A 23,601-nucleotide genomic window follows, 5' to 3' on the forward strand; every position below is an offset into this window, starting at 1 on the left:
GCTGTCATCGCAATGCCTTGGTGACTGATGATATTCTCAGCCAGTGGGCCAACAGCCAATCCTAGAGCCGAAATAGGGCCACAGGATAGTCAACGCAACACTGTATACGACATAAAACTCCCCCGGGGCTTGTCACTCACTGTCATCAACATGACAACATGTATGCTGGGCATCAATATAATGTTAAGACTCATGACAGCGTTTTAGTTATTGCCAGTGTGTGATTACACGTTAACACTAGAGAATTCCATCATCAGAGGGACATACGGACTTCTCAGGTGTCTCACTCTCAAATATAAAGCATGCTGCACATTTCAACAACATGCCGCACAATCATCAAACATTTTAACATGTTCCCTGATTAATATGTCAGCGTTTCTACTGATGTGTTAACATGATCTCTAGGGAACATCAAGCTGCGATGACTTATGATTTGCTCAGAGAGAAAACGCATGTAAGTAACGACATATAATAACAACTTAAGGAAGAAACGTGGAAAATGTTTGTCTGGGTTGTGTCAGTGGACAGATTCTGGGCTGCTTTCATCTCTGCTTTGAAAAGCATTCTTGCTAAGCTGTGATCTGCACTGAATCAATCAAAAAGAACTATATACACACTTTGTAGGAGGACAGAGCTGTGCTGAGAAGAAAAAAATCCCTTTGAATTCATCATTAAAAAGGGTGAAATAAAAGATAGAGGTGGAGACGAACACAGGCAAGGTTCAGAATGCCAAGCTTTACCATTTTATTTTAGCCTCAATGTAGAATATTCTTTCATAAGAGAAATGAAGCAGGCTCTTGTATTTAAGATCAGTGTGAATCACCCTCTCACTAATCTGGCACTAAAATACCCTATCATTTCTCTACCTTATCTCCACAACCTGCTCAGACTTATACTACTACAGATCTCGACAACAATACAGTATAGGAAGCATGACATTTGACTGTGCACAAGTATGAGCTGTTGAATTTGTTTTACTAAGGCAGCGCTATTATGTCCATATTGATTGAACACTGAACAATTTCACCTGTACAGTTAACAAATCACGTGTTATACTTACAAAAGATATGCAGGCAGCGAGCAAAAGGATCCGCACAAGCAAATCTTCAAACTGCTCAACGACCAGTTCCCAAAGGGATTTACCTTGAAAACAAAAAGTTTCATTCAAAAAAAAAGTATGCCAAGGTTTCCCTTTCATTGCAAAATTAGGAATAAGAGATTCTAAATATCTTCAAGTGACACCTTGCATTTATTTAACAATGGTCTACTCACCCTCCTCAGCTGGCAATTCTGCAGATCAGCCCGATCACACCAAATAAAAAAGAAATGGACAATCAGTTAGTTAGATATCAATACTTTTTATACAGTAAAAACATGTTACACAGATGGAGGATGACATGCTGTTTAGTTGAGCAACAGGAGTGATGTATTTCCAGTGTTACAACATACAGATCGTGACGTCAGCAGTCTCCCCTTCTGTTCAAGCATGTCGCCCGTTACAAACCGGGAGCCACGGGCCATACATGACACTAAAGAGTGCACTTATTTTTGAGCAAACTGGCGCTAACCGGGCTCCTTACCGTTGGGTCCGTATCGTTCCCGTTGCTTCTTCACTTGCTCTAAACTCAGACCCGTGCTTTCATTCACGTTAAAAAAGCTGTAAACTTCTTCAACCGTCTTCGTGTGTGCGTTATCCATGGTGAAACGGCCACTTGAGGACACCGCTTGGTTTCGCCCTGCTGGTCCCAACCGTCAACCTGTCACGGGGTTCTTTCGTTCCTCCTTTTGGGTGTCAACGCGGGATTTAAATTAAAATAAAAAAGACTTGAAAATAGTACGGCAGCACCCCACAGTGTTGAGTGTTACTGGGTAATTAGCTCTAACATAGGACGCGGCGGCGTGCAGAGAGTGGACGAATTAGCGGCTCCTGAGCTAACGGACAGCTAACAAGCTAACAGGCTAGTTGGGCTCCTTCGGCTCTGCTTGAACTCGCCGGCTTTGCTCCGCGTTCCCGAAAGATCTCGAACGAATAATTCATATCAACATGACAGGCTCATATAGATGTTATTAGTGTCCTCCTCTTCTTTTATCCTTAATAAATCTGTCCAAACAGAGGATTTAAACTCCTTCGCCTGCTCTGCTTGTGTGTTGCGGAATCACCAGTCGCGTCTGTCCGCTGCGTCGAATGCGGCGTTCTGTGTCCGCATGTGGAATCTGCTCATTGGTTGGAGACACCGGAAATCCTCCACTCTCTCTCTTTCTTTTCTCTCAACCAACCACCGTCGGTGATTGCGTGTGTGTGTGTGTGTGTGTGTGTGTGTGTGTGTGTGTTGTAGTGCCATAACTGTGAACACACAATCTACATTACATTTACATCAATTATTTGTACATTTCAACTCATTTTCTTCTTTTTAAAGTTTAAACCTGTAGCATCTCTTATCACTCAATATTTCTTATATATCTTTTTTGTAAATTCTTTCCTTTTTTATATTGATTTTTGTTTTTTATTCATTTACACATATGCAAGAGATACAAATTGATACATAAACAATAGAAAATGTGATGGATGTGATGTCATGGCTTGATCAGGACACTCTCCAGTGCATACTTTAATCCATTAGAAAAGGGGCAAAATATTAAATGAATGGGAAAGAGAGAGAGAAAAAAGGAAAAAAAAGACAAAAGATAAGATGACACACACTAGCAGACATCCATATATACAAGTACACAAAGTAATTAAATGAAATTAAAACGAATAACCCATAAGGATAACATTGTGGAGATAAAAACAAAGCTTTAACAGCTTTGATAAATTGTGCAGGTGCTCAGTTTAAAATACGAGATGGCAGAGCGTTCCATATCACAGAACCTCGGTAAATTAAACCAAACTGTAATTGAGATGTTCAACAGATAGGAGGCCTGAGTTTATAGTTATTTCGAGTGGAATAATTGTGGAATTGATTATTGTAGGAATGTTGTTCATGAAAATATGAGGGAGGGATCCTGTTTAAAGAACTGTATACAAATTAAGCGATCTGTAGTTGATTTGTATCTGTAGTTGATTTGATAAACATTGAGGATGTCTGACTGGAAAAACAGTGGTTGAGATGAATGAATATGAATATATTATTTAGGACTACTTCATTTTGTGTAAATATGTCATGCACCACAACACCACACAAGGCAAATTACTTGTATGTGCAAACCTACTTGGCAATAAACCTGATTTTGATTCTGATTGTGATTTAAATTTTTTAGATATTCTACACAAATTTCAGATACTTGTCAAACCAAAAGGAGCGATGTTATTGATCTCTCCAATGATGTCATAACTTGTAAGAAATGGTGGTGATATATTCTACAAATTTAAATACATTTCTAAATAGGCTACTACATTTTTGGGAAGTGAAATATAATTCATAAAGATAAGACATTTAGAGATAAACACTGTATGACAAGGTCAAAAAAGGAGCTACATCCTATGAAAAAATGTTCTTGAAAGATTTAAAAATCCCCTCCAGACATGTTTTAGGGTATATACAAATACTTGAGTAACATTTCAAAAACAAGCACAATTCCTTGATTTTCCACAAAAGAAGTATAATTACCCAGTTAAAATCCTTTAAATTACATCTACTCCTTCCTACACTGACAATGGACTACCGAAAAATCCATTCTCAGTGCGTGTGTGCTGGATGTTTCAAGTCTCCACATCACACTCTTATGGAAGTCGTATATTGGTGGAGCATGACTGGCTTCCAGACGAGTTATGATGTCACAGAATCCTACTCGTAACTACATGTGTTCAACTCACACGTAAGATAAGCAAGGCAGATAAATGTGAAAACAGCAATTTAGTGCACATACACCTCCTGAACAATGCAGGTCAAACATCTAGGTAAAGAAAAACATATTTTTTAGTGGAGTTAATTGATAATGATCTACTGTATCATAGTTGTGATTTTTGTGGACTGCTCAAGGAAAGCACATTTTTTCATTGTACTAGTCAAAAATATTTTGGACTAATTCTGATAACTTTTTAACATTGACACTTGGTAATGTGTAGATACACCTATTACATATTCAATTTTATTTTTTACACAATACAATCCATAAAAGAAGGTAAATTGTAATACTTCATATCCAGTAGTCAAATTCCACTTTTTGAATTAAAAAAAAAATGTTACAGCAATACTGTTTGTAAAATTAATAGCCAAATTTGAGATTTGTTTGTGGATTCATTGTTTAAATGTCTGTATTAAAAAAAGGTTTTCTAACACATCTTATGTGTTCAGTAATAGCTTAAGGAAGCTTTAATTATTACATTTTACCACAAATGACATATTTGAAAAAACATGCTATTCTAATCTATTCTACTTCAAAATGTCCTGCTCGTGTAAGTTAGTTTCTTTTTTCCCAACACTGTTATGATTGTGAAACATTCTTCAACCTTTGTTCTATTTTGAGTAGGCTATCAGTGAGCAATTTTAAATTTATACTTATATGTACTATCCCCAAAGAAATGCTGCCAGCACAAGGCCTGGCAATACTGTACACACCAGTTTTATTATCTTATACCTGTCAGCGTTGTAGGAGTTGTCTGGGAAGAATCCCATTGTCTGTTAGACCGACAGAGCAACAGTGCCAATGATACAACACAGTCGACCTTATCATTTGCTCCCAGGCCTTTTATCGCAGAGTCAGAAAGACTTTATCTTTTGAAGTAGTCCTAAAAGTTGTCTTTGAAATGATACCATCATCCAAATTGGGCAGTGACATGTCTAACCTTTTTGCACATGGTTTTCAAGAAAAAAGACTACATACACAATGAAAGCAACCAGAAATACTTTACCCTATAGCGCGGAGGTTCCACAATTGATGATAATACAGAGCTTAAAAGGAACAATAAAAATCATTTATACAGTTAAAATTGATAAACATTTTAAGATAGTGCCTGTGTGAGATGGTTCCTGTCTTTTGCAGCCTATAGTATCTGCTGTCTATCTGAGAGACAAGTCATCTTCATTGACAGTGACAGTTGGTAAGTGGGATAGCGTGAGAAAGTTTCATCTGCAACTATTCAGATACACAACAACATGAGATAAGAATGAATGATGGGGTGGAGAGGATCAGGTTTCAACCATCTACTTGTGATACATTTAATCGCAGCTCCAAAAGTATTTGGAACAAATAGATTTCAGCCCTTCCCGCGAAGCCTTCAGGAATTGCTCCGAGGAGGACCGCCTTTGGATCTTCAGCCATGAACTTGTGAAACACTTCTCTGAGGGCGTCTGACACATGCTTCTAGAAATTTCTTAACTTTGAACATGACCAAAAAATGTTGTGTGGTTGCCAGTTTGCTAGTCGGGCTCCACTTTAATGTTAGTTGCGGGAACCGAAAGTATCTTGTTATAACTTTCCATTTGAACTCCCTCCAAGTGTTAGAATTGCTCATCAAATGTGCCTCCCTATAAACTTCCCCCAGGTATCTAATAATATATCTGTATTCATTTTAACCTCTCATTGCTCCTTTATTTGTAATGTATTGTTTGGGGTCATTTAGAGGAAAAAATAGGTATAAATTGGAGATTACTTTTCTAACCTCATTTCCAAATTGCAGTTCTGTAAGGAACTGTCCTACTGGAGTAGGCTTTTTTGTATTTTCCCATTCCTTATGTGTCAAGTGTCTCACTATTGTGAAAAAAATTATGTAAATAACTGAGTCCATATTCAGATCCCTTTTTAAAGCCTACATCTATATGCACTGGTACACAATCCTTCAGATAACCTACACTAGCCACTGATGAGATTTGCTTTGGTAAGCTAGGCGAAGTTTGTATGGCTCTCCAGATTTCTAGGGTTACCCTAGTCCACTCCCCCATTTGAGCATTTTTTTTAGGGAAACATCAAAGAAGGGAAGCAACTTTAGAGGTACCAAACAGAGGCCATCATGTATATGAAGAATCCTTAATCCATGATACTAGGTGCCTCACTTGCGTGGCCCAGAAGTAATACCTGAAATATGGAACTCCCACCCCTCCATTCGGTTTTGCTACTTGTAATGTTTTAAGCCTTATTCTTGGTTCTTTTCCTTGCCATTTAATTTTGAAATTATTTTACTCAGTTTATCAAATGTAGATTTTGAAGAATCTGAAATAGATAAAGTAACCTGGGCAGAACATTCATACATACACTCTCCACACAGCCTATTAGAGAAAGAGGGAGCGTTGATCTTCACTAATGCATCAGACTATCTTCTTGGAATTAGCCTCATATAATTTTTCTATAGAGAGGGGGGGAAAATACCCAAATATCTAAAGCCATCCTTAGGCCATTTAAAGCCACTCTTAAGTTTAACTGATTTTGGAATTTGGCCACTGATAAAAATTGATCATTTTTTGAGAGCAAAGTGGTATTTGACTATTTCAAGCTGAGCAGACACTTAACAGTCCATTCTCATTTCATGCAGTGCTGAATACTGATCTGAGTGTCTAAAATAGCAGATGGACAGTAATCATTATGTAGTCTTTAGTTCCTAGTTGGTTGTAGCCTTAAAATATGCAAAACTTTAAGAGTCATTGATACTTTGAAGCTTTAATTCAGTCATTATTTGGGAGAATTGCAGCATTGTTGCTTGATAGTGTACAGTGAATGGCACTTTGTACACTGAATTAAAAAACAAATGTTAATGACATTTTCTCCCTTTCAGTTTAATTCATATGCGGCATATTTCATTATTTGCCAATTTGCTTCTCCATTGCCTTTTCATTTATGTGGTGTTTGTGATGTTCAACGGCTTATATAACTCAGCCAGCAGGGAAACATCTTCAACAGCTGTGGATTTCTCTGCTGACAATAAGGGTAGTTTTTAATTAATTATTTTTGTTATATGTGGAGGCAGTACAAAGGCAGCAAGTTGTTCCAGTCAGTCTGACGAAGGTTCTGCTGTGGCTGTTTTCTTGTGAGCAAAGACTGTGGCCTGCTTGCACTGTGTAGGAGTACAGGTGAGTGTGAGCTATGCAGAAAGGTGTAGGTCAGCAGAGTAGGTGTAGGTTTTTCTTGGTCAACAAGAAAATGGTTATTTACTCAAAGAAAATATTTGTTTTTCTAATCTACCAAGTACAGAGGCTCTTTTTTAATTTGATCTTTGTTCGTGGGGTGTATTTGAGGATTTCTGAGCAGGACAACATAAATTTACAATTACCGCTTGTCAACTGTAAAAGATTCTCCATACATTGGTGATATCATAGCTTTTAAATTTTGAGATGAAACACCACCTCATGCCCCTATGTGCTCATCACATACTGTATAAAGAGAAGGGCAGGTAAAGCAATGACATGATGATTTAATAAAAAATACAATATGTCTATTCTGATTCTGAATTTTTTCATCCAGCAGAAACTTATCAGCTGCATTACAGAGTCTTGAGAAAATCCCTGTTTCACATTTCGAATCACCAGCATCCAGTAAAATCTACATTTATAGGCAATGTCATGGAGCCTACTTTCTCCATTTCCAATATGTAATTGAATTAATGTTGGTATGTACGCTGAGAGGAAAGTGCACTTTCCTCTCGCTCATCTGATCAACATTTATATCAGCCATGAACTTGTGATGTTTGAGAAATGCTTATTCACTTGTGTTTAGTCTTTTTGCTCACACAAGTTTTCTTTAAGGGGACTTTAATTCCCTTCCCTGACCTGCTTGACCCTTTAAGAAGAAGGAGTGCACTTCCCCTTTAAAATGTCTTTGTGGGTGTTTTTTCCTGCTGTAATGTTAGTCAGTTCCAAAGAAGGGAATGTTTACTTGCTTATTAACTTCAGTAAAAATATGTATTTTTGATCATGTTTTTGTCAAAATACAGTTGAATACCATTTAGCTTCAAACAAGGGGTAATCAATGCCACCTGGGTCAGAGTGGCATTAGCTCCAGAGACCCTTCCTGATTAGCCACAGACAGCAGGTGATAGGGTATAAAAGGTTTTGGAAGACAGCAAACCAGTTGGTCTGTTTTTCCCAGGGCCAGTGTTTTGTGGACTGTGAAGGTTTTTTCCACTAATTATCTGCAGATGATGAACCTAATGAGATTGTTTTTGTTTCTCCTTTTTGTGGCCAGTTAAATACTTTTTTTTTTATTCTGCAAAAATCAGCTGCTTGCTGGTCCATCCTTCCCACTCAGCCATAAGACCTTTTCAGTCCTTATACAAACAAACTCTAAAAACTCTGGACGAAAAGCTAATGCATTTCCATCACTGTAGGGTACTGGACAAATACAATTTACTGAGTTTTGAGAATTTTAGATTATTCTCAAATGTGTGCGTAGTTTATAAAATTTTAAATGGTTTGGCCCTTACTCCACTACGTGACTTTGTGTACACTCGCTCAGTAAGTTCTATTAGATCCTCCAGAATATCCTCTATACAAGACTGTACTATACCATTTTGTTGCACCGCATTTGGGCAATCTGCTTTTACTGTGAAAGCCACAACTCAGTGGAATGTCCTACCTGATGATATGAAGAGCTGCAGTTCCATCAGTACGTTCAAAACCAAATTAAAAAAAATCTTCTAAAAACTACTCAGCTCTGTAACCACTGACTCTAAATTTCATCTCATGGTCTTCTCATGAAGTCAAATAATCTTGCTTTTACTTTGACAGGTTTAAATGATTATTTTTTTGTTGACAGTGTGGGTGTGTGTAATGTGCTATTGTGTGTAGCTTTGTATTTTGTATTATGTGTCCTGTGTGTTTTTTTCTTTGTCCTGTTTGTTATTGTGTTGTTATATGTTTTAATTGTGACCTGCCTGAGGGACTGCAGATTAAAATGAGCTATAAGCTAACCCTGGTGCAGTACATCAAATGTTAACATTTATGTTTAACACCGCACATGGTCCCAATAAATACAATACAACAACACTACCAACCATCCTTAAGTACATCAGGCAACAGAGGCCCTTTTCCCATAGCATGCCTATGTTTGGCACTGGGTTTTCAGCAGAAAAGTAGTTGATTACCTTATAAGGTGCTATGAAAAAGTGGAAGTGTCCATTCTGAGGACATCTTGGGATGAGAAGGTTAAAGGTTTGGCCTCTTGGCAACCAGTATCCCTCCTTATTGTCTGTGCAGTCCTTGAGTAAGACAGACACCTCTCTGCTCTGGAAGTGCTGAACTTCTTTGCCACAGTTTGGCTTTTAAAGTACTCACATACATGACAGTTCATGAGTCACAGCACATTGTAATGGGTGGCTACTGTAAATGAGGTTGAAAGACATATTTATGGTCTAAAAATTATGAAGAAAGGCACCAATGTGTTGCTTTATACAACAAACCCATTTATCATCATGTCTACTTGCACTGTATGAAGAGTTCAGGTGATTATGATGATATGATGAGTTGAGCAAAGGCAAGGTCTAAGAGTATTGAGCCTTTGCCGCCAATGATTGCAGTCAAGCCCATTTGTTCAGCTGATGTCTGACTCTGTAGCCTGAGAAACCTGAGAAATATTCCATCAGAGTTGCAGATATCAAATACAAAGATGATTTCTCACAAATAAAGCTATACAGGTTTTATTATGAGAGTCAGACAAGATCGTAAAGTATATTACCTAAAATGAAACAACAATTTGTATCTTGTACAGTAAAAACATTTTTGGATCAGCGGAATGACTCTTCTGTTTGTGTACTTTTGCTGCACTCAAGTGGACAAAAATGTAATTACATGTTGATTTTTCTCTAAATTCTTTGTAAACTGAATTTTGCTTTGATACATTTGTCCCGTAGTTCAATTCTCAAACATGCACAAAACTAGTTTTAGATTAATCCTTTGCCTAGATTAAAATACATCATAACAGAGCAAAAAAAAAAAACAAAAACATTTTTTATTTGGTTTCAGCCCATTTTTATTTTAAATGACAAACAGGGACAACACTGTAATCAAAGAAGTCCATTACAATTTTGCATCTTGTCTACAGAGCGGCTCGATTTAATGAATGAATGAATGGATTTTTTATTTTTCCGGTTCATTTTGTTTATAGAAAGCATCGTGTGTGACAATAATACAATAACAGAAAACAATGAGGCATCATAATGAAATAAAGCTAATACAAAGGACATGACTTCACTTTCGGTTTGTGGATAGTCAACATGGTAACAGGACAAAGGGTCAAAGTAATAATAAATAAATAAATAGATAGAAAAACATCTTTTACAGAAAAGGTAGGCAATAAAATCAGATTTCTTGAAAAAAAAAACTACTGTATGAGCACTTTTCTTATTGTTTGTAAGTTGGATAGACTCAAAACAATCTCTAAATTCAATCATGAAAAGTTCAAACGATGGACGAGACCTCGAGAACTTGGATTTATGGATGTGAAAAATTCCCAGTAAAATGAATAAACTGACAGTCAGTTGAACTTTCTGGTTTTTGTTTTCATAGTATAGCATCACATCCTTGGCGCCTGATTTAATTAGTTTGTTTGTTTTTCTTTAATTAAATATATTGCTATGACGTCGCAAACGAGAGAACGAGACAAGTCGCGCGATATTTCCACCAGGGGTCAAAGTTAACCTTTAGCCATGTGTGTGTGACTGTGACCACATCTACTGCCTAGCAGTTAGATACAGCTCCAGTTTACGCTTTATAAGTATTTATGAATAGTCATTAAATTTACTACTTTACGTTCTCAGCAGCTTGTATAATTTCTCCACGGATTCTTTTGAGCTGTGTTTTATCTTGAATATCCTGCGCTGCTGCGTGTTAGCTTCCTTAATTCAGATTATATGCCAGTTTGCATCATTTAGCTGCAGGATAGTTTCATAATGGCTTAATTTAATGTGACATGTTTAAAAGCCGACCGCTGTTGAGTGCCTTAGTAAACCACAAACTGACGTCAGAGATAAACAGTAAGTCAACCTAACATTGTGGCAACGTGAATTTATTCGGTCTTAATATGTATCGTATTTGAATGTGTGCAAAATATAATTGAGTCGTCTGTCAGTCACATAATGATCTTAAAGGACATGATATGCTAAATGCTATGCTAAGTAGCACAGAGGTGGTAGGTTCGGTGTAATATTTATGTATTATCAATAACATCTAATTATTAAGTGTAATAACGTAATATTCATGCTATCTTCACAGGTGGACTTTATCAGTTCTTTTGCACCATGAGTGAAGGAGCCAAAGATGAGCAGACAGCCAAGCTGTTGAAAAGAGCCAATGAGGAAAATGAAGTCTCTGCTGAGACAGTGCACGCCACAAAAAGAATAAAAACAGAAGGGGAACATGCTGAAGATGAAAAGAAATATCCCAAGAAGAAAGTGGTACTCCTCATGGCGTACTGTGGAAAGGGATACTACGGCATGCAGGTACAGTACATAATGTAGCAGGTTTAAACCTCTCGCAGTTCTAAGCACTTAACTGTATTCTCTCATGTCTGTGCTTAAATTATATGTTTTCTGTGTTTCAGAGAAATCCTGGCACCTCTCAGTTTAGGACCATTGAAGATGAACTGGTCACTGCACTTATTAAATCTGGTTGCATTCCTGAAAACCATGGCGATGACATGAAGAAGATGTCTTTCCAAAGATGTGCCAGAACAGACAAGGTACGGATTTGTGCATTTAGTACAATAGGAGTTAATTTTACAGGGTTATCTACAATAAAATGTTTGTATTTCCAACCGGTTTTCAGTGTAATGTATCTCTGCACCATTGTATGTTGTCAGTTTAATGGGTGTTAATTGTTATCACATTTTAATAAGACATGATAGGAGTTAGCACGTCATTATTACTGGCATGTCATTATAACAAACTGTGTTGGTGTTTGTTTATTTGAATTTGATCAGGGTGTGTCTGCAGCTGGCCAAGTGGTGTCTCTAAAGGTGCGCTTGATTGAAGACATCATTGAAAAAATCAACGAGCATCTGCCACAGCAGATCAGAGTGCTAGGTGAGAAGTTGGTCCCAAATATCTGGAGAGAAGCTGCCTAAAATTTAAGTTACACTGATGTTGACACTTGCTGTTTCTCATAATCCAGTTTTATTGAGCTGGCCAGAGAACGAGAAGGGTCTTGGTATTCAGGAATTAATGTGTTACTCTTGCGCCCGCAGGTCTAAAACGAGTGACTCAGGGTTTCAATTCCAAAAACAACTGTGATGCTCGTACATACTCCTACATGCTTCCAACAGTGGCCTTTTCCCCAAAAGACTATGATACTGGGAATATATCAGCCTTTCGCCTGGAGCCAGAGACACTTCAAAAGGTCAACCGTTTGTTCGCTCTCTACAAAGGCACCCATAACTTCCACAACTTCACCTCTCAGAAGGCTTCAAGTGACCCCAGTGCCCGCCGTTACATCACAGAGATGTCCTGTGGAGAGCCTTTTATCCGCAGCGATACTGAGTTTGCAGTGATCACCGTGCGAGGCCAGAGCTTCATGCTGCACCAAATCCGCAAGATGATCGGCCTGGTGATTGCGGTGATCAAGGGCTACGCAAATGAGGAAGTGATGGAGCGCAGCTGGGGACAAGAGAAGGTGGATGTACCCAAAGCTCCGGGACTTGGGTTGGTCCTGGAAAGGGTTCACTTTGACAGGTACAACAAACGTTTCGGAGGGGACGGGCTGCATGAGGTCCTGGAATGGGATAGCGAAGACGAGAGGATCAAGGCCTTCAAGGAGGCTCAAATCTACCCCACCATTGTTGAGACAGAGTGTCAGGAGGGCTCCATGATCAGCTGGATGTCCACACTCCCAATCCATGACTTTCAAGCCACATCTGCTAAAACACTCGATGATAAGGACCAGAAACAGGTATCTGGGAAGTCATACTAGAATAACACAATTTATATGAAACACTGATTTTTTAAAAATGTATTCTTATTCATTGTTGCCCTCTTTTTATCTCCCCAGGACAATGCAGATGAAGGAAATGACTCTGATTAGGTCACCCTGTCTGCTGAAAGAAGAGGCATTTTCTCATCAAAACTGTCTTTCTTTTTGCCAGGAATTGTCTTTCTTTTTGGGTCTGGAAGTAAATCTTTCAAGATTGACATTTTCTTATTTGGATTCAATTGTTTCTCTTATGTATATGTTATTAAATACAAATAACAAAATAATAAAAGCCTTTCTGTTCATCATTTTACACTAATAGTCTGGTTGAGTATCTCTGCTAATTTCACCCTGCAACAAATGTGGATGTCTGTCTGGTTTGTTTGATGATGATTGTTTTTTGTACTAAAACAAAAGTTTAGATAGGCAAGTAAACTTACAGATGCTGCTGCAGTCTGATAGTTTGGCTGTTTTAGTCTTTATCTTGTTAGGTGATTCTTAAGCATATGTTTGGATTTTTTTCTAGTCTGTCTCAATTGAAATTTTCCATGCGAAAGAGTAACTGGTCCCTGTATTATTTTTGTCCTTCTTGTTCTTACTAGTTGTTAAGTAATTGCACCCCAGCATGACTCCATTGTAAGAGTTTGGGGACAAATATAGCAATAGCTGATATAATTTAAGACATAAATGAACAAGCGTTTGTCAATCTTCAAAATTTTATCACTAGTTCATGTGCTTTGTTGACAATGATATTTGTCAATAAGATTCCTCACAAATCCCCTCAAATACGTCTGACGCAAACCCACTCAAGTAACTTTGAAGAATCAGGTCTAACTAGAAAAATCAACATTTAAGCTTTTATAACAGCTAATAAAGCAGTTGTGTTTTACGATTTGAATAAAAGGTTAGAATCTGTTTCATTATATGCTACAGGTATTGATTACTTCAAAAAAATGAATGTTTTGGTTTGTAAGTAATGTATCAACAGAAAATTGTGAGGAACTCAATGTTAATTTCATTTATCACCTGTGATAATTTACGAGCTGAAACTTCACCCTCCGATCACTAGGAGGCGAGATAAGAGTTTGGGACCAGTACTGCATTCAGGAACCTTTTGATTTACAGTAAACTAGAGCTCCCACTTCTCAACTATGATTACCGTGTGCCAGTGAAACATAATTAAAAGCAAACCACATCATATCATATACACCCTTGTACAGCAACAGTTATACAGTATATATATTACTAATTATGATTCTAAATTCATGAACAATTTTAGGTTGTCTGTGATTTTTGTAGTGTTCGTCCTTTTCGTATTCTTGAGATGTGACTGAGAACGCAACATCACTCTAAACATGGCGCCGGCCAAAAAACGCAACGTGAGTTCTGGAAAAACAACAGAAGAAAGTGTAAAAACAGCTAAAATCAACCTAAACAGCAAAGTCGAGAGTATACTTGAGAGCAGGAAACATGCCAACGACGTTTTTGACATCCTTGAGTTCCTTCAGGTAAACATACACAACTATATTTCTTAGTTTGAGTGAAAACATGCTGGTGAGCTAGCTGTATGGTTACCAAGCAAGCTGTCTTTCTTTAGGATACCTCACTATGCATGTGCTTGTATTCCACGTGTTTGTTTTTGCAGTCAGAAAAGGAGAAGGATGTTATCAGTGCCGTCAGTGCGTGTAGCAAATTGTTCAGCGCCTTGTTGGAGAGAAAAGACCTGTTTATGGGAAAATTGCCCGGAGAGGAGGAGGCGTTGAGTGGTGAGTATAAACCAGCAGATAATCCATTATAATGAACCCTGGTTGTTCCATAGTATCACTGCTGTACCTACAACCTGTGAGACTGATGGGATATCAAATGAAAATTGAGCTGAAAATGTGAATTTAATTCCCTGTCATAATATAATAATTATCATTGTAATAATAACAATGTTTGTATTGCACAGTGCACACCATGTAATAATAATAATAATAATTATAATAATTATACTTTTATAATTTTTTTAAATCATATTTCACACTGCACAATGTATAGTAATCTTTTTTAGTATTTTATTTTTATTCTCTTGGGTCTCCCCGGGTGGAACATCAGACAAACTGGTTGCAAACTCTCATCCTTCTTATTTTTCTCATCCGTCTTTTTTTGTGTCTGTTTTCTTGTTCAGGTGGGTATAGTGCTGAGGAGAAGTATAGAATTTTCATGCGACACCGTTACAACAGCTGTGTGGAGATGCTGCTTGAACACCTCAGCCATGAACTTCATGGAGTCAAGGTGAGTTGATTGAAAGTTGATGTTGCACACGCGTATAGCAGATATGATCAGGTATGCTGGTATTCCACACAGGTGCTTCTGCAACATGCAATGGTACAGCTATATACTGTATTACAACATCCTTGGCACCTACCAATATCTTTGAGTCAACAGCATCTTCTAGAACAACACATAGTTCTCTTCGGCCCTGATAAATTCACAATTGTCTGTAATCTGTAGAGTTGCAGCGATTAGTCAATCAATTGATTAGCCGATAGACAGAAAATTAATCAGCAACTATTTTGATAATTGATGAATCGTTTAAGTAATTTTTCAAGCAAAAATGTCAAACATTCCCTGCTTTAAGGCTCTAAAATGTTGAATTTTGAAATTAATTTTGTGACTTTTCTTGGTCTTACAAAACTGTAAATTTAACATTGTGGGGTTTTTGTATTGTTGGTTGGACAAAATAAGATTTTTCGATTTATCGTGAAAATAATCAGCAGATTGATTGATAATAAAAAATAACCGCTAGTTGCAGCCCTAGAAATCTGGTTCATTATTATATCTGAAAGCCATGAAACAAATTTTTAATGCTAATTATGTCGTAACTTGTTCAATGGCACACCAGCTCAGGTCCACTGATGCCACTCAGCATTTAGTTGTTATCTTACAGGTTTTTCAGTTAAAAAAAATGTTGGGGGACAAGGGGAAGTAAACTGGGTTGACCTTTTTTTTTTATAATAATAACTCTCCAAATACAGGAGAGTGCCCTGTGTTGCCTGATGAAGTTTGCTGCTGTAGAAGGACAGCATCCCCTCGAGGACTTGGACTGGAGTGAACACTACAGCTTCCCGAGGGAACTCATCCAGGTAGGATTTTGTGTCATGCAACCTCGCCATCTGCAGTAATAAATAATCTAATTTATCTGTACAGGTTGTGGGACTTCCATCATTTTTTCAAGCTGTTAGCCAAGACAAGAAACAAAGCAGTTTTTAAAATATTGTGTATTTCATGGTCAGGCGGTGGTGGACAGACTGCTGTCCAGAACTACAGACAACTCCTTGCTGATCTCCAGGTTCCAGGAGTTCCTTGAGATGGAGGATGTACGCTATTACGTCATGAGCTCCATCCGTGAGAATGTGGGCCAAGTCATGGACAAAAACAAAGGGGTAGGAGAACTCTGTTTAGCTGTAGCTGTTCTAATTTATTGCTTTCATTGTGTACAGTTGAGTAAATAATAATCGAGTGGGCTGAATAATGTTAGCTTATCTTGTTCCTCTCAGGCGGTGGCACCCATATATCAGAACAATGTGTTCACCCTCATGTCCAACATCAGTGTGCCGAGCCAGGAGTCAGAGCTCACCAACTTTATGGTCAAACAGGAAGGTGAGACCTGCTTTTTGAAGATGTCGTAATTAATACAGTATCTGAAACATTGCTTTGGAGGGAAAAAAGGTATTTTTTTGTTTCCTGCACAAAGGTTTCTGTTTCTGTACATCATTAAAGCAATTAAATATTTTCCCCAGCTAAGCATGAGGACTGGAAAGCTGCAAAACTGGGTGTAAGTAGAATCTTTTTAATCACATCCTCACATTAGTGCTGGCGATGTAAATGTTTCTTGAATAAGAGTTTCATGTTCTCCCTCATCACAGGAACACAAGCGTGTCTTTGAGAGGATGTGGCTCGGCTTTCTCAAGTATAAGGTAGTGTACAATTTGTGATTGCACAAACATACCTGAATATAAAGTATTCTAAATCTTTCTTAACAGATTTCCAATATTTTGTCTCCCCACATCTATGACACTATGCTGTCAAGACTCTCATTAATTTCTCATCTCTCTGTTGTAGTTGCCAAGCAACATGTATAAAAAGGTCTTGGTAATCCTCCATGACTCCATTTTGCCCCACATGAGCAAACCCACACTGATGATCGACTTCTTGACTGCTGCCTATGAAGTCGGTAAGTTGTACATATGACTTCTTCAAAGTTGATGTCAACTTCGCCAAAGTGGCATTTTTCACACCTGGTCTATGGGATGTTATACAGTATTTTTTAATAGAGCAATTGTAATCATGATATGACATTTTGTCATGTTTTCATTGAACAGGTGGGGCAATCAGCCTGCTGGCCCTCAATGGGCTTTTTGTCCTCATACATCAACACAACCTGTGAGTATTATATGCAAAATCAAATAATTTGGCCATTTTAAAAAGTCACATTCATTACTATAATATGTAGAAGTAATTAGGACACAAAATGAGAGTCCATTATGAATCTATAAATGATAATGGTAGACGGAGATATTTTTGAATTACATATATACTGTATGCTCTGTTTGTGTGTGTCTCTGCAGAGATTATCCTGATTTCTACAAGAAGCTGTATAATCTGCTTGAGCCCTCTGTTTTCCATGTGAAGTACAGAGCACGCTTTTTCCACTTAGCCAACCTCTTTCTTAGCTCCAGGTGAGACCATTCACTCTTTCTTAAAGGTTCACAGCTGAATTCACTATTACAAACCACACCCTTTCATTGCTGGCCACTGGTGGGAGGTTGAGAGTGTTGCACAGTGGTACTGCAACAGCAGTTGTTGGCTACAATGTTAGTAGTCACAATCTTGATTCAAACACAGTGTGTTTAGGATTTGTAAACTGTTCATTTGTTTCCCATTATTCAGATAATAATCATAAAAACTCAAAAAGCATCAGTAACATGTGCCGTGTTTGTGCTCACTTCCAGTCACTTACCAGTGTATCTAGTGGCTGCGTTTGCCAAACGCTTGGCTCGTTTGGCTCTCACTGCACCGCCTACAGCTCTCCTCATAGTGCTGCCCTTCATCTACAACCTGATCCGTCGCCATCCATCCTGCAGAGTCCTTATTCACAAGCCCACCACAGAAGATGGTAAGATAAAGTCGGTCTTCTTTTGATGTTTGGAATTTCTCAACATTTGCAGTTGCATCAGTTTATAACCATTCACAACGTCAGGGGTTTGCATGCCCAGTCCAGTTTCACTGCAGTGTGCCTACAATCTTCTGAATAGGGATGAAATGATGAAAGTTAAAACAAATTTGTGTAGGAAAAAAGTAAAAATTGATTTCATAAATCCAAAGAAGCATCTTTGAACATACAGTATGTGTTTGTGTTCACAATGACAGAGCCTTTGGAGGACCCGTATCGAATGGATGAAGAGGATCCTGCTCACTGCCGTGCCTTAGAGAGCAGCTTGTGGGAAATTAAGGTGTGTATGTGAGGCTTTGAATTCACAAATGAATCATCCTTCCATCCACACTGACTACAAGTGAGCTATGACTTGTGTCACCCAACATGTTTCTCATGTTGATTGGACAACAAGATTAAGAGATGCCGTATATGCTAAGGAGTCTTATTTAATTTGATTTGAGAATTCAATCATTATTATTTTTTTCAAAGTGTACATTCTTCTCCTTTCCTGCAGACGCTGCAGAAGCATTACCATCCAGATGTGTCCAAAGCAGCTATGTTGATCAACACACCCCTGTCAGAACAAGAAGATGACATCAGTGAGGTGCTGGAGACAACAACATATGAGGTGATGTGTCACTTCTCGACTCTCATTGTCTGTGTGTTTAAAAAAAAAAAAAAAAAAAAAAAAAGCAATAACACTTAGCCAACCTAATCCCCATAACTATCTGAGTAGCATGATGAATGTTTTTGTGTCCTGTCCTCAGCTGATGGAGAGAGACTTGAAGCAGACCCAGAACAAGAGCATCCCACTGGAGTTTGAAACCGCCACACAGCTGCTAAAAGTAGGGGGAGATGTGTTGGGACAGCACTTCTGTCTGGATTAAAACAAGGGAATGCATTTGCAGAGGTGGTATCGGTGTCTGGGACCAGTTCGTCTGTCAGGGGTTTACAGCAACTTGGCCTGAACTTGGCATGTGGACAGACTTCAGGAAAAAAAAAATATAAATGCCTTTTTGAGACCAGCAACAACAGAAACTCTTGTCTGTCTGTCATGTCTCTGGTGTGTGACTGTTGTACATCAATAAAAATATTATACAAAGCTCAAACCTGACTACATCTCATTATGTTAAAGGAAGTCAGTAACAAATTAGTAGAATATAGTTTATATGACATTTAGATGCTAAATCTAAATAACATATGATGAACACAGATTTATTACTAACTGTTGAGCCTCTTTTGGTTTTATGTTACATTTACTGTATGGTTCAATCTCACTGCTCTCTTCAGCAAAAAGCCTCACCAAACCCTCTGTATGCTACCTGCCTGGCAGCTTACAGCAGACAGTTGAAGTCTCTAACTAGCTGGTGAGGAAAGTCAAACAGCTAAATGCTCATTCATTTATCTGAGGAGTTGGTGGATGCCAGAACTTTGAATGTGCATTCACCAAAGAAAAACATAAGTGAGGGTTATCTCATAATTATGACTTGCTGTCCTATAGTCATGAAATAATGTGTCTACTTGTTTTCTTCTTTGAAACAGCTAACAGGAGCATGAATATTGGACTCTACATTCATCAGGTGGCCACGAAAACGACCCCATATGAATGCCAATGTTTCTAGGTGTCTGCTGGATTTGTGAAAAGGCCGATGTTTGATTACAAGTTAGCCAAAGCAGGTGAATATTGTATGTCAGGACTGACCCTGAATGGCCAGAAATTCATACAATCCTGCTTTAAGTGTTCATTCCTCTCAGATCAAGTAGCGTCTACACTTTAGGCTTTACCTCGCTATCACGCAGCCGTGAAGAATCTCGACACCATGAGGTTAGTTATCCCCTCATTTCCCATTTACAGGTGAGAGGTTATCCTTAAATGCTCTTTTCCCATCTTCTGTTCATATTTCATCCTCTTGTTAAGTGTGCCATATGGTCACACAGCAGGCAGGCTCGGGTACAAGAACGCAGTGAGAGAAAAATCTGAATCATCTGACTTCTGTTTCAAAAGAGCAAGTCATACCAGGGAGAAGCTGTCCAGAAATGTATTTACAGACAGCCAGACTTGCTAAGGAGCTAAACACATCTGAAGCTATCTTTACGCAGTGCAGTAATGTACAGCATCCCAGCAGTTCTTGCTTTTTAAGCCGTATTTATCTCTTTATAAAATTTGTTAGGCTTATTTTTATTGAGGATTACAAGGCGGGCACATGGCACCAGAATCTGGCAAAATCCAGAAGGTGAGAAGCCAGCAAATTAGAGGATCACTGTCAAGAGGATGAGAGAAACTGAAGAACATCAGTTAGAAGGGTAATAATCTTTTTTAAGTGATATTTGTGACCAAACAATATTGAACTGTATGCATGTTAAAGTCCTCCTCCAATCAAAAATGTGTTTTTCTGCTTGTTTGTTTAGTTGGATGTTTGAGCTTCACTGTGCAGTATGATGTATGTGCAGGGTTTGACACTAGAAGACTGTTTTCACATTCATCTGCTGAACGTTCCTCTGTGCTCACCTTAAATCTGAGTTTAAAGGGCGAACCTATTAGCATGATTTGTGACATCACAGCTAGTTTTTAGCCAATCATGGCCCAGTGTGCAATTTATAGAAGTGTGATTTGGAAACTTGAAACATTCTGTGCACAAATACTGAGAATGGACTGTACAGTAAAGTAGGAGACATCTTTGATCCAGCAGTTAAACTTTTGAAATGAAATATATTTGCATATTCATAGATTCTGTTTGTTTTTTTTAAAATTAAGGCGAAGGAGGAGATGCCGTTGTAAGATTTTTTTAACCAGGTAATAAAAAAAAAACCTTATTAGACACAATTTATTATTCCAAGTAGTGTATTTTTATATGTCTTAAAACATGACTGGAGGGGATATTTAAGAATATTCATGAACACTGAAATTGTGCAGTTTTTCATGTGCAACATCATTTATTTAGATATATATTTTTGGTCCTTTTTGAGGATATACACCCTGCATTTTTACAAAGCTCTTCCCAGTTGCTGAAACTCTCCACTGCAGAAAAAGTACATGCGTGGAGCTACCTCTGTAAATTATTTTTTATAAGAGCACATTTTTCCAACATTATTCAATGGCCCAGTAACTGAACCCAGCTTGTTCTGGTGGCATCTAATAGGATCCGTCTCTTTAATTAGGTATAATGCACTTATATGCAAACAGTGCAACGATCACGAGTTGTTAGCTGAGAATCAAGCTGAGTTGGTGTCTTCTTCAGAACAAGTTATACTTTGCAATAAAGCAGTGATATCATGAAATTTATCTTGGCAATAGGTTGATAGGTAACCTAATAGGTAGCAAATGAGAAACCCCATCCATGCCTGTATAATGACTTTGGCACAGCTCTCTCCTCTCACTTTGATAACTCTGTGAGAGAGATGCTTTGGCAGCACTGTAGGTCCATAGAGGGCTTGGCAGGATTGGACATATTTGCATAAATCTCCTGCATAAGGACTCCTGAGCCTTGTGTGTTGTTGTTGTTTGTGTCCGTGCTCATCCTCCACAGTCCCCCCTGCAAGGAAATAGAAGCTGTCCAAGGTGAGTCAGCACAGAGAGGCTGTTTGAGCATTTGGCTGAGGCTTTGAGAGAGTCAGGGGAAGAAAGAGCTGATTAATTCTACAGTTTTTTTTTCTCACTTAGCTCTGTGAAAAAGCAAATATAAAAACATACCACTCTTATTCCTTCTTTGACTATTAATTATTTATACTTAGTTGTTGATAGAAACTCAAAAGCAGGTTACTTTTTTAGTGCCACTAATCAAAAATAGTTCATTAAAAAAAAAAAAAAAGTTCTGCAGTTCTTTTTTTATTCCATACACATGCATCACTCTAAAATTTCAGGCAAACAGATGAGTAAAGTCAGCTGTTTGAGTATTTATTATGATGCAGCAGCAGAGTCAGATAAGTCAAATCTCCTGAAGTACAAGCAGCATTAACCTTCTTAACCTTCCACGTGTTAGTGTTCTGTATTGTAGTTACTGTGAATACATCATTCCTGTGTGTGTGTGTGTGTGTGTGAGAGCACGTGTAATATGTGTGCGTGCAAAGGTACAAAGCAGGACAACATAGACGGGGATTTAGCACCGACTGATAAAAGCTGATGTTTTCTCAATGCTCACCCCCCCCACCCGCCCCTTATTGTGTTGCTGTGTTACAGTAATCCTCTCTTATGTAACTGAGTGGAACTCTCTCTCTCTCTCACTGAACACACTCATACACATGCACATTGGCATACGCATGTATATACCAATCATCCCGGTCAGCACCCACACATACACATAGATGAACTGAAGCAGGGGGCAACAGTGTTAAATAGAGTGGCTGATTTTGCCGTCAGGGATTGATTATGTATCTAAAAAAGAACTGCAAAGTTACAAACAAGTTATGTAACTTTATGAAAGAAGATGAAGGAATTGTACAGTAAGTGCCAAAGCGCTCTTTGCTAGATTCACTAGTGTCATGTATTCTTTGTTCTTTCATTGCAATTATTATGTGTTTATATTTTTTTGCTTTATACATTAAACAGATTTGTTTCAGGTCAACTCAGTCAACATGAAATTTGTGATAATAATATAAAATTAAACCTCATACGCATTTTATTGGAACATTTCTATGATTGTCTATTTTGTCATTTAATAACTGTTGAACATGTACACTTCATGTTATTAGTTGCTTGAAATGATGGTGGTTTGTAAATTAAAGCTTTTCTTGCTAATGGATTTGGTATATATCTTTCTGGGTTTCTGAACAAAAAACTGAAAACAGAAAAATATATTGTTACTCGAACGGAATATTAATCATATAAAATCTTGCAAAACTTTTACATGCATTTCATTCTACAATGTATGTGCAAAATGCAGTAATTTCATGTGAAATTTTATGGATTAAGGAATAAATCTGAACTAGTTTTACCTTGCATTTACTCTATAGCACTTGTGAATGCATTTGGATACTTGTCAGAGTGTATTGTATGCATGTTTGTGTGTGTGTGTGTGTTTCAGTGTGTATGCTTGCGTAGAGGTGCGAGGACAGCGTGAGGTTTGCAGTGTGTGTAATCTCTGGTTGTGTGGTTATTGCAGGTGATAATGCGGGATCACACGTCCGGTGCTAATGTGGGGGAGCTGCTGAGGCAGTCTCAGATGGAGTTACAGTGGATCCAGAGACAGCTGGCTATGATCGCTGCCAGGAACGTACGCCATCACCACCTGCACACCAAGGGCAAGGTACACTCATACTGTAGGCCTGTGTTACTACTACTGCTACTACAGCCAAGATAAAACTTGCTGAGGAGAAATGAGTCTATTATTAATACAATTTATACAATTTGAACATGCCATTTAACAAAGATGTAGAAATATTTTGTTCAACAACTAAAGCTTCTTTGAGTCTTTGATAGGCATGCAGTTAAACTCTCATTGGATCTGTGGTTGTTGAAGGCTACCAGAATGAAAGAGTATGAACAGAATATATATAGTTGCTCTGCTTTTCAGAAAAATAAATGCAACAAAGCCACTATGCAAAAGTACACAGTAAAATGCACTGAATTGTCTTTGA

General features: G+C 38.0%; 4 protein-coding genes across 5 annotated transcripts in view; 3 read left to right on the top strand and 1 right to left on the bottom strand.

Annotated features, from left to right (window-relative positions):
• Positions 1–2,209, bottom strand: part of atp2a2b (ATPase sarcoplasmic/endoplasmic reticulum Ca2+ transporting 2b) — a 28,767-nt gene extending 26,558 nt beyond the window's left edge. The window contains exons 1-3 of one of the 2 annotated variants that reach the window (XM_044334136.1): positions 1,581–2,208; positions 1,273–1,290; positions 1,061–1,143 (exon numbers count right to left, since the gene is read on the bottom strand). In XM_044334136.1, coding sequence (XP_044190071.1) covers positions 1,061–1,143; positions 1,273–1,290; positions 1,581–1,698 — 219 coding nt within the window. In that variant the 5' untranslated portion in view covers positions 1,699–2,208. Of the gene's footprint in view, positions 1–1,060; positions 1,144–1,272; positions 1,291–1,580 lie in introns of both variants that reach the window. The other variant, XM_044334134.1, reaches the window with a different exon arrangement.
• Positions 2,210–10,544: 8,335 nt separating this feature from the next.
• pus1 (pseudouridine synthase 1) lies at positions 10,545–13,140 on the top strand. Its single transcript, XM_044334275.1, has 6 exons — positions 10,545–10,900; positions 11,139–11,365; positions 11,467–11,604; positions 11,845–11,947; positions 12,109–12,809; positions 12,909–13,140. Exons 1-6 carry the CDS (start codon positions 10,837–10,839, stop codon positions 12,939–12,941), a joined length of 1,266 nt encoding a protein of 421 aa, XP_044190210.1. The 5' UTR covers positions 10,545–10,836; the 3' UTR covers positions 12,942–13,140.
• A 991-nt stretch (positions 13,141–14,131) lies between these two features.
• Positions 14,132–19,136, top strand: noc4l (nucleolar complex associated 4 homolog). The gene is made up of 15 exons (XM_044334274.1): positions 14,132–14,335; positions 14,473–14,593; positions 14,998–15,104; positions 15,848–15,955; positions 16,106–16,255; positions 16,370–16,472; positions 16,613–16,647; positions 16,739–16,789; positions 16,935–17,046; positions 17,195–17,255; positions 17,441–17,551; positions 17,825–17,988; positions 18,243–18,325; positions 18,542–18,655; positions 18,795–19,136. Exons 1-15 carry the CDS (start codon positions 14,183–14,185, stop codon positions 18,912–18,914), a joined length of 1,593 nt encoding a protein of 530 aa, XP_044190209.1. The 5' UTR covers positions 14,132–14,182; the 3' UTR covers positions 18,915–19,136.
• A 3,996-nt stretch (positions 19,137–23,132) lies between these two features.
• Positions 23,133–23,601, top strand: part of rimbp2a (RIMS binding protein 2a) — a 69,861-nt gene continuing 69,392 nt past the window's right edge. The window contains exon 1 of the mRNA XM_044334324.1: positions 23,133–23,270. Within this exon, the coding sequence (XP_044190259.1) occupies positions 23,133–23,270 (138 nt within the window). The remainder of the gene's footprint in view (positions 23,271–23,601) is intronic.

Source organism: Thunnus albacares, chromosome 18, assembly GCF_914725855.1.
Source record: "Thunnus albacares chromosome 18, fThuAlb1.1, whole genome shotgun sequence".
NCBI classification, from domain to species: domain Eukaryota; kingdom Metazoa; phylum Chordata; class Actinopteri; order Scombriformes; family Scombridae; genus Thunnus; species Thunnus albacares.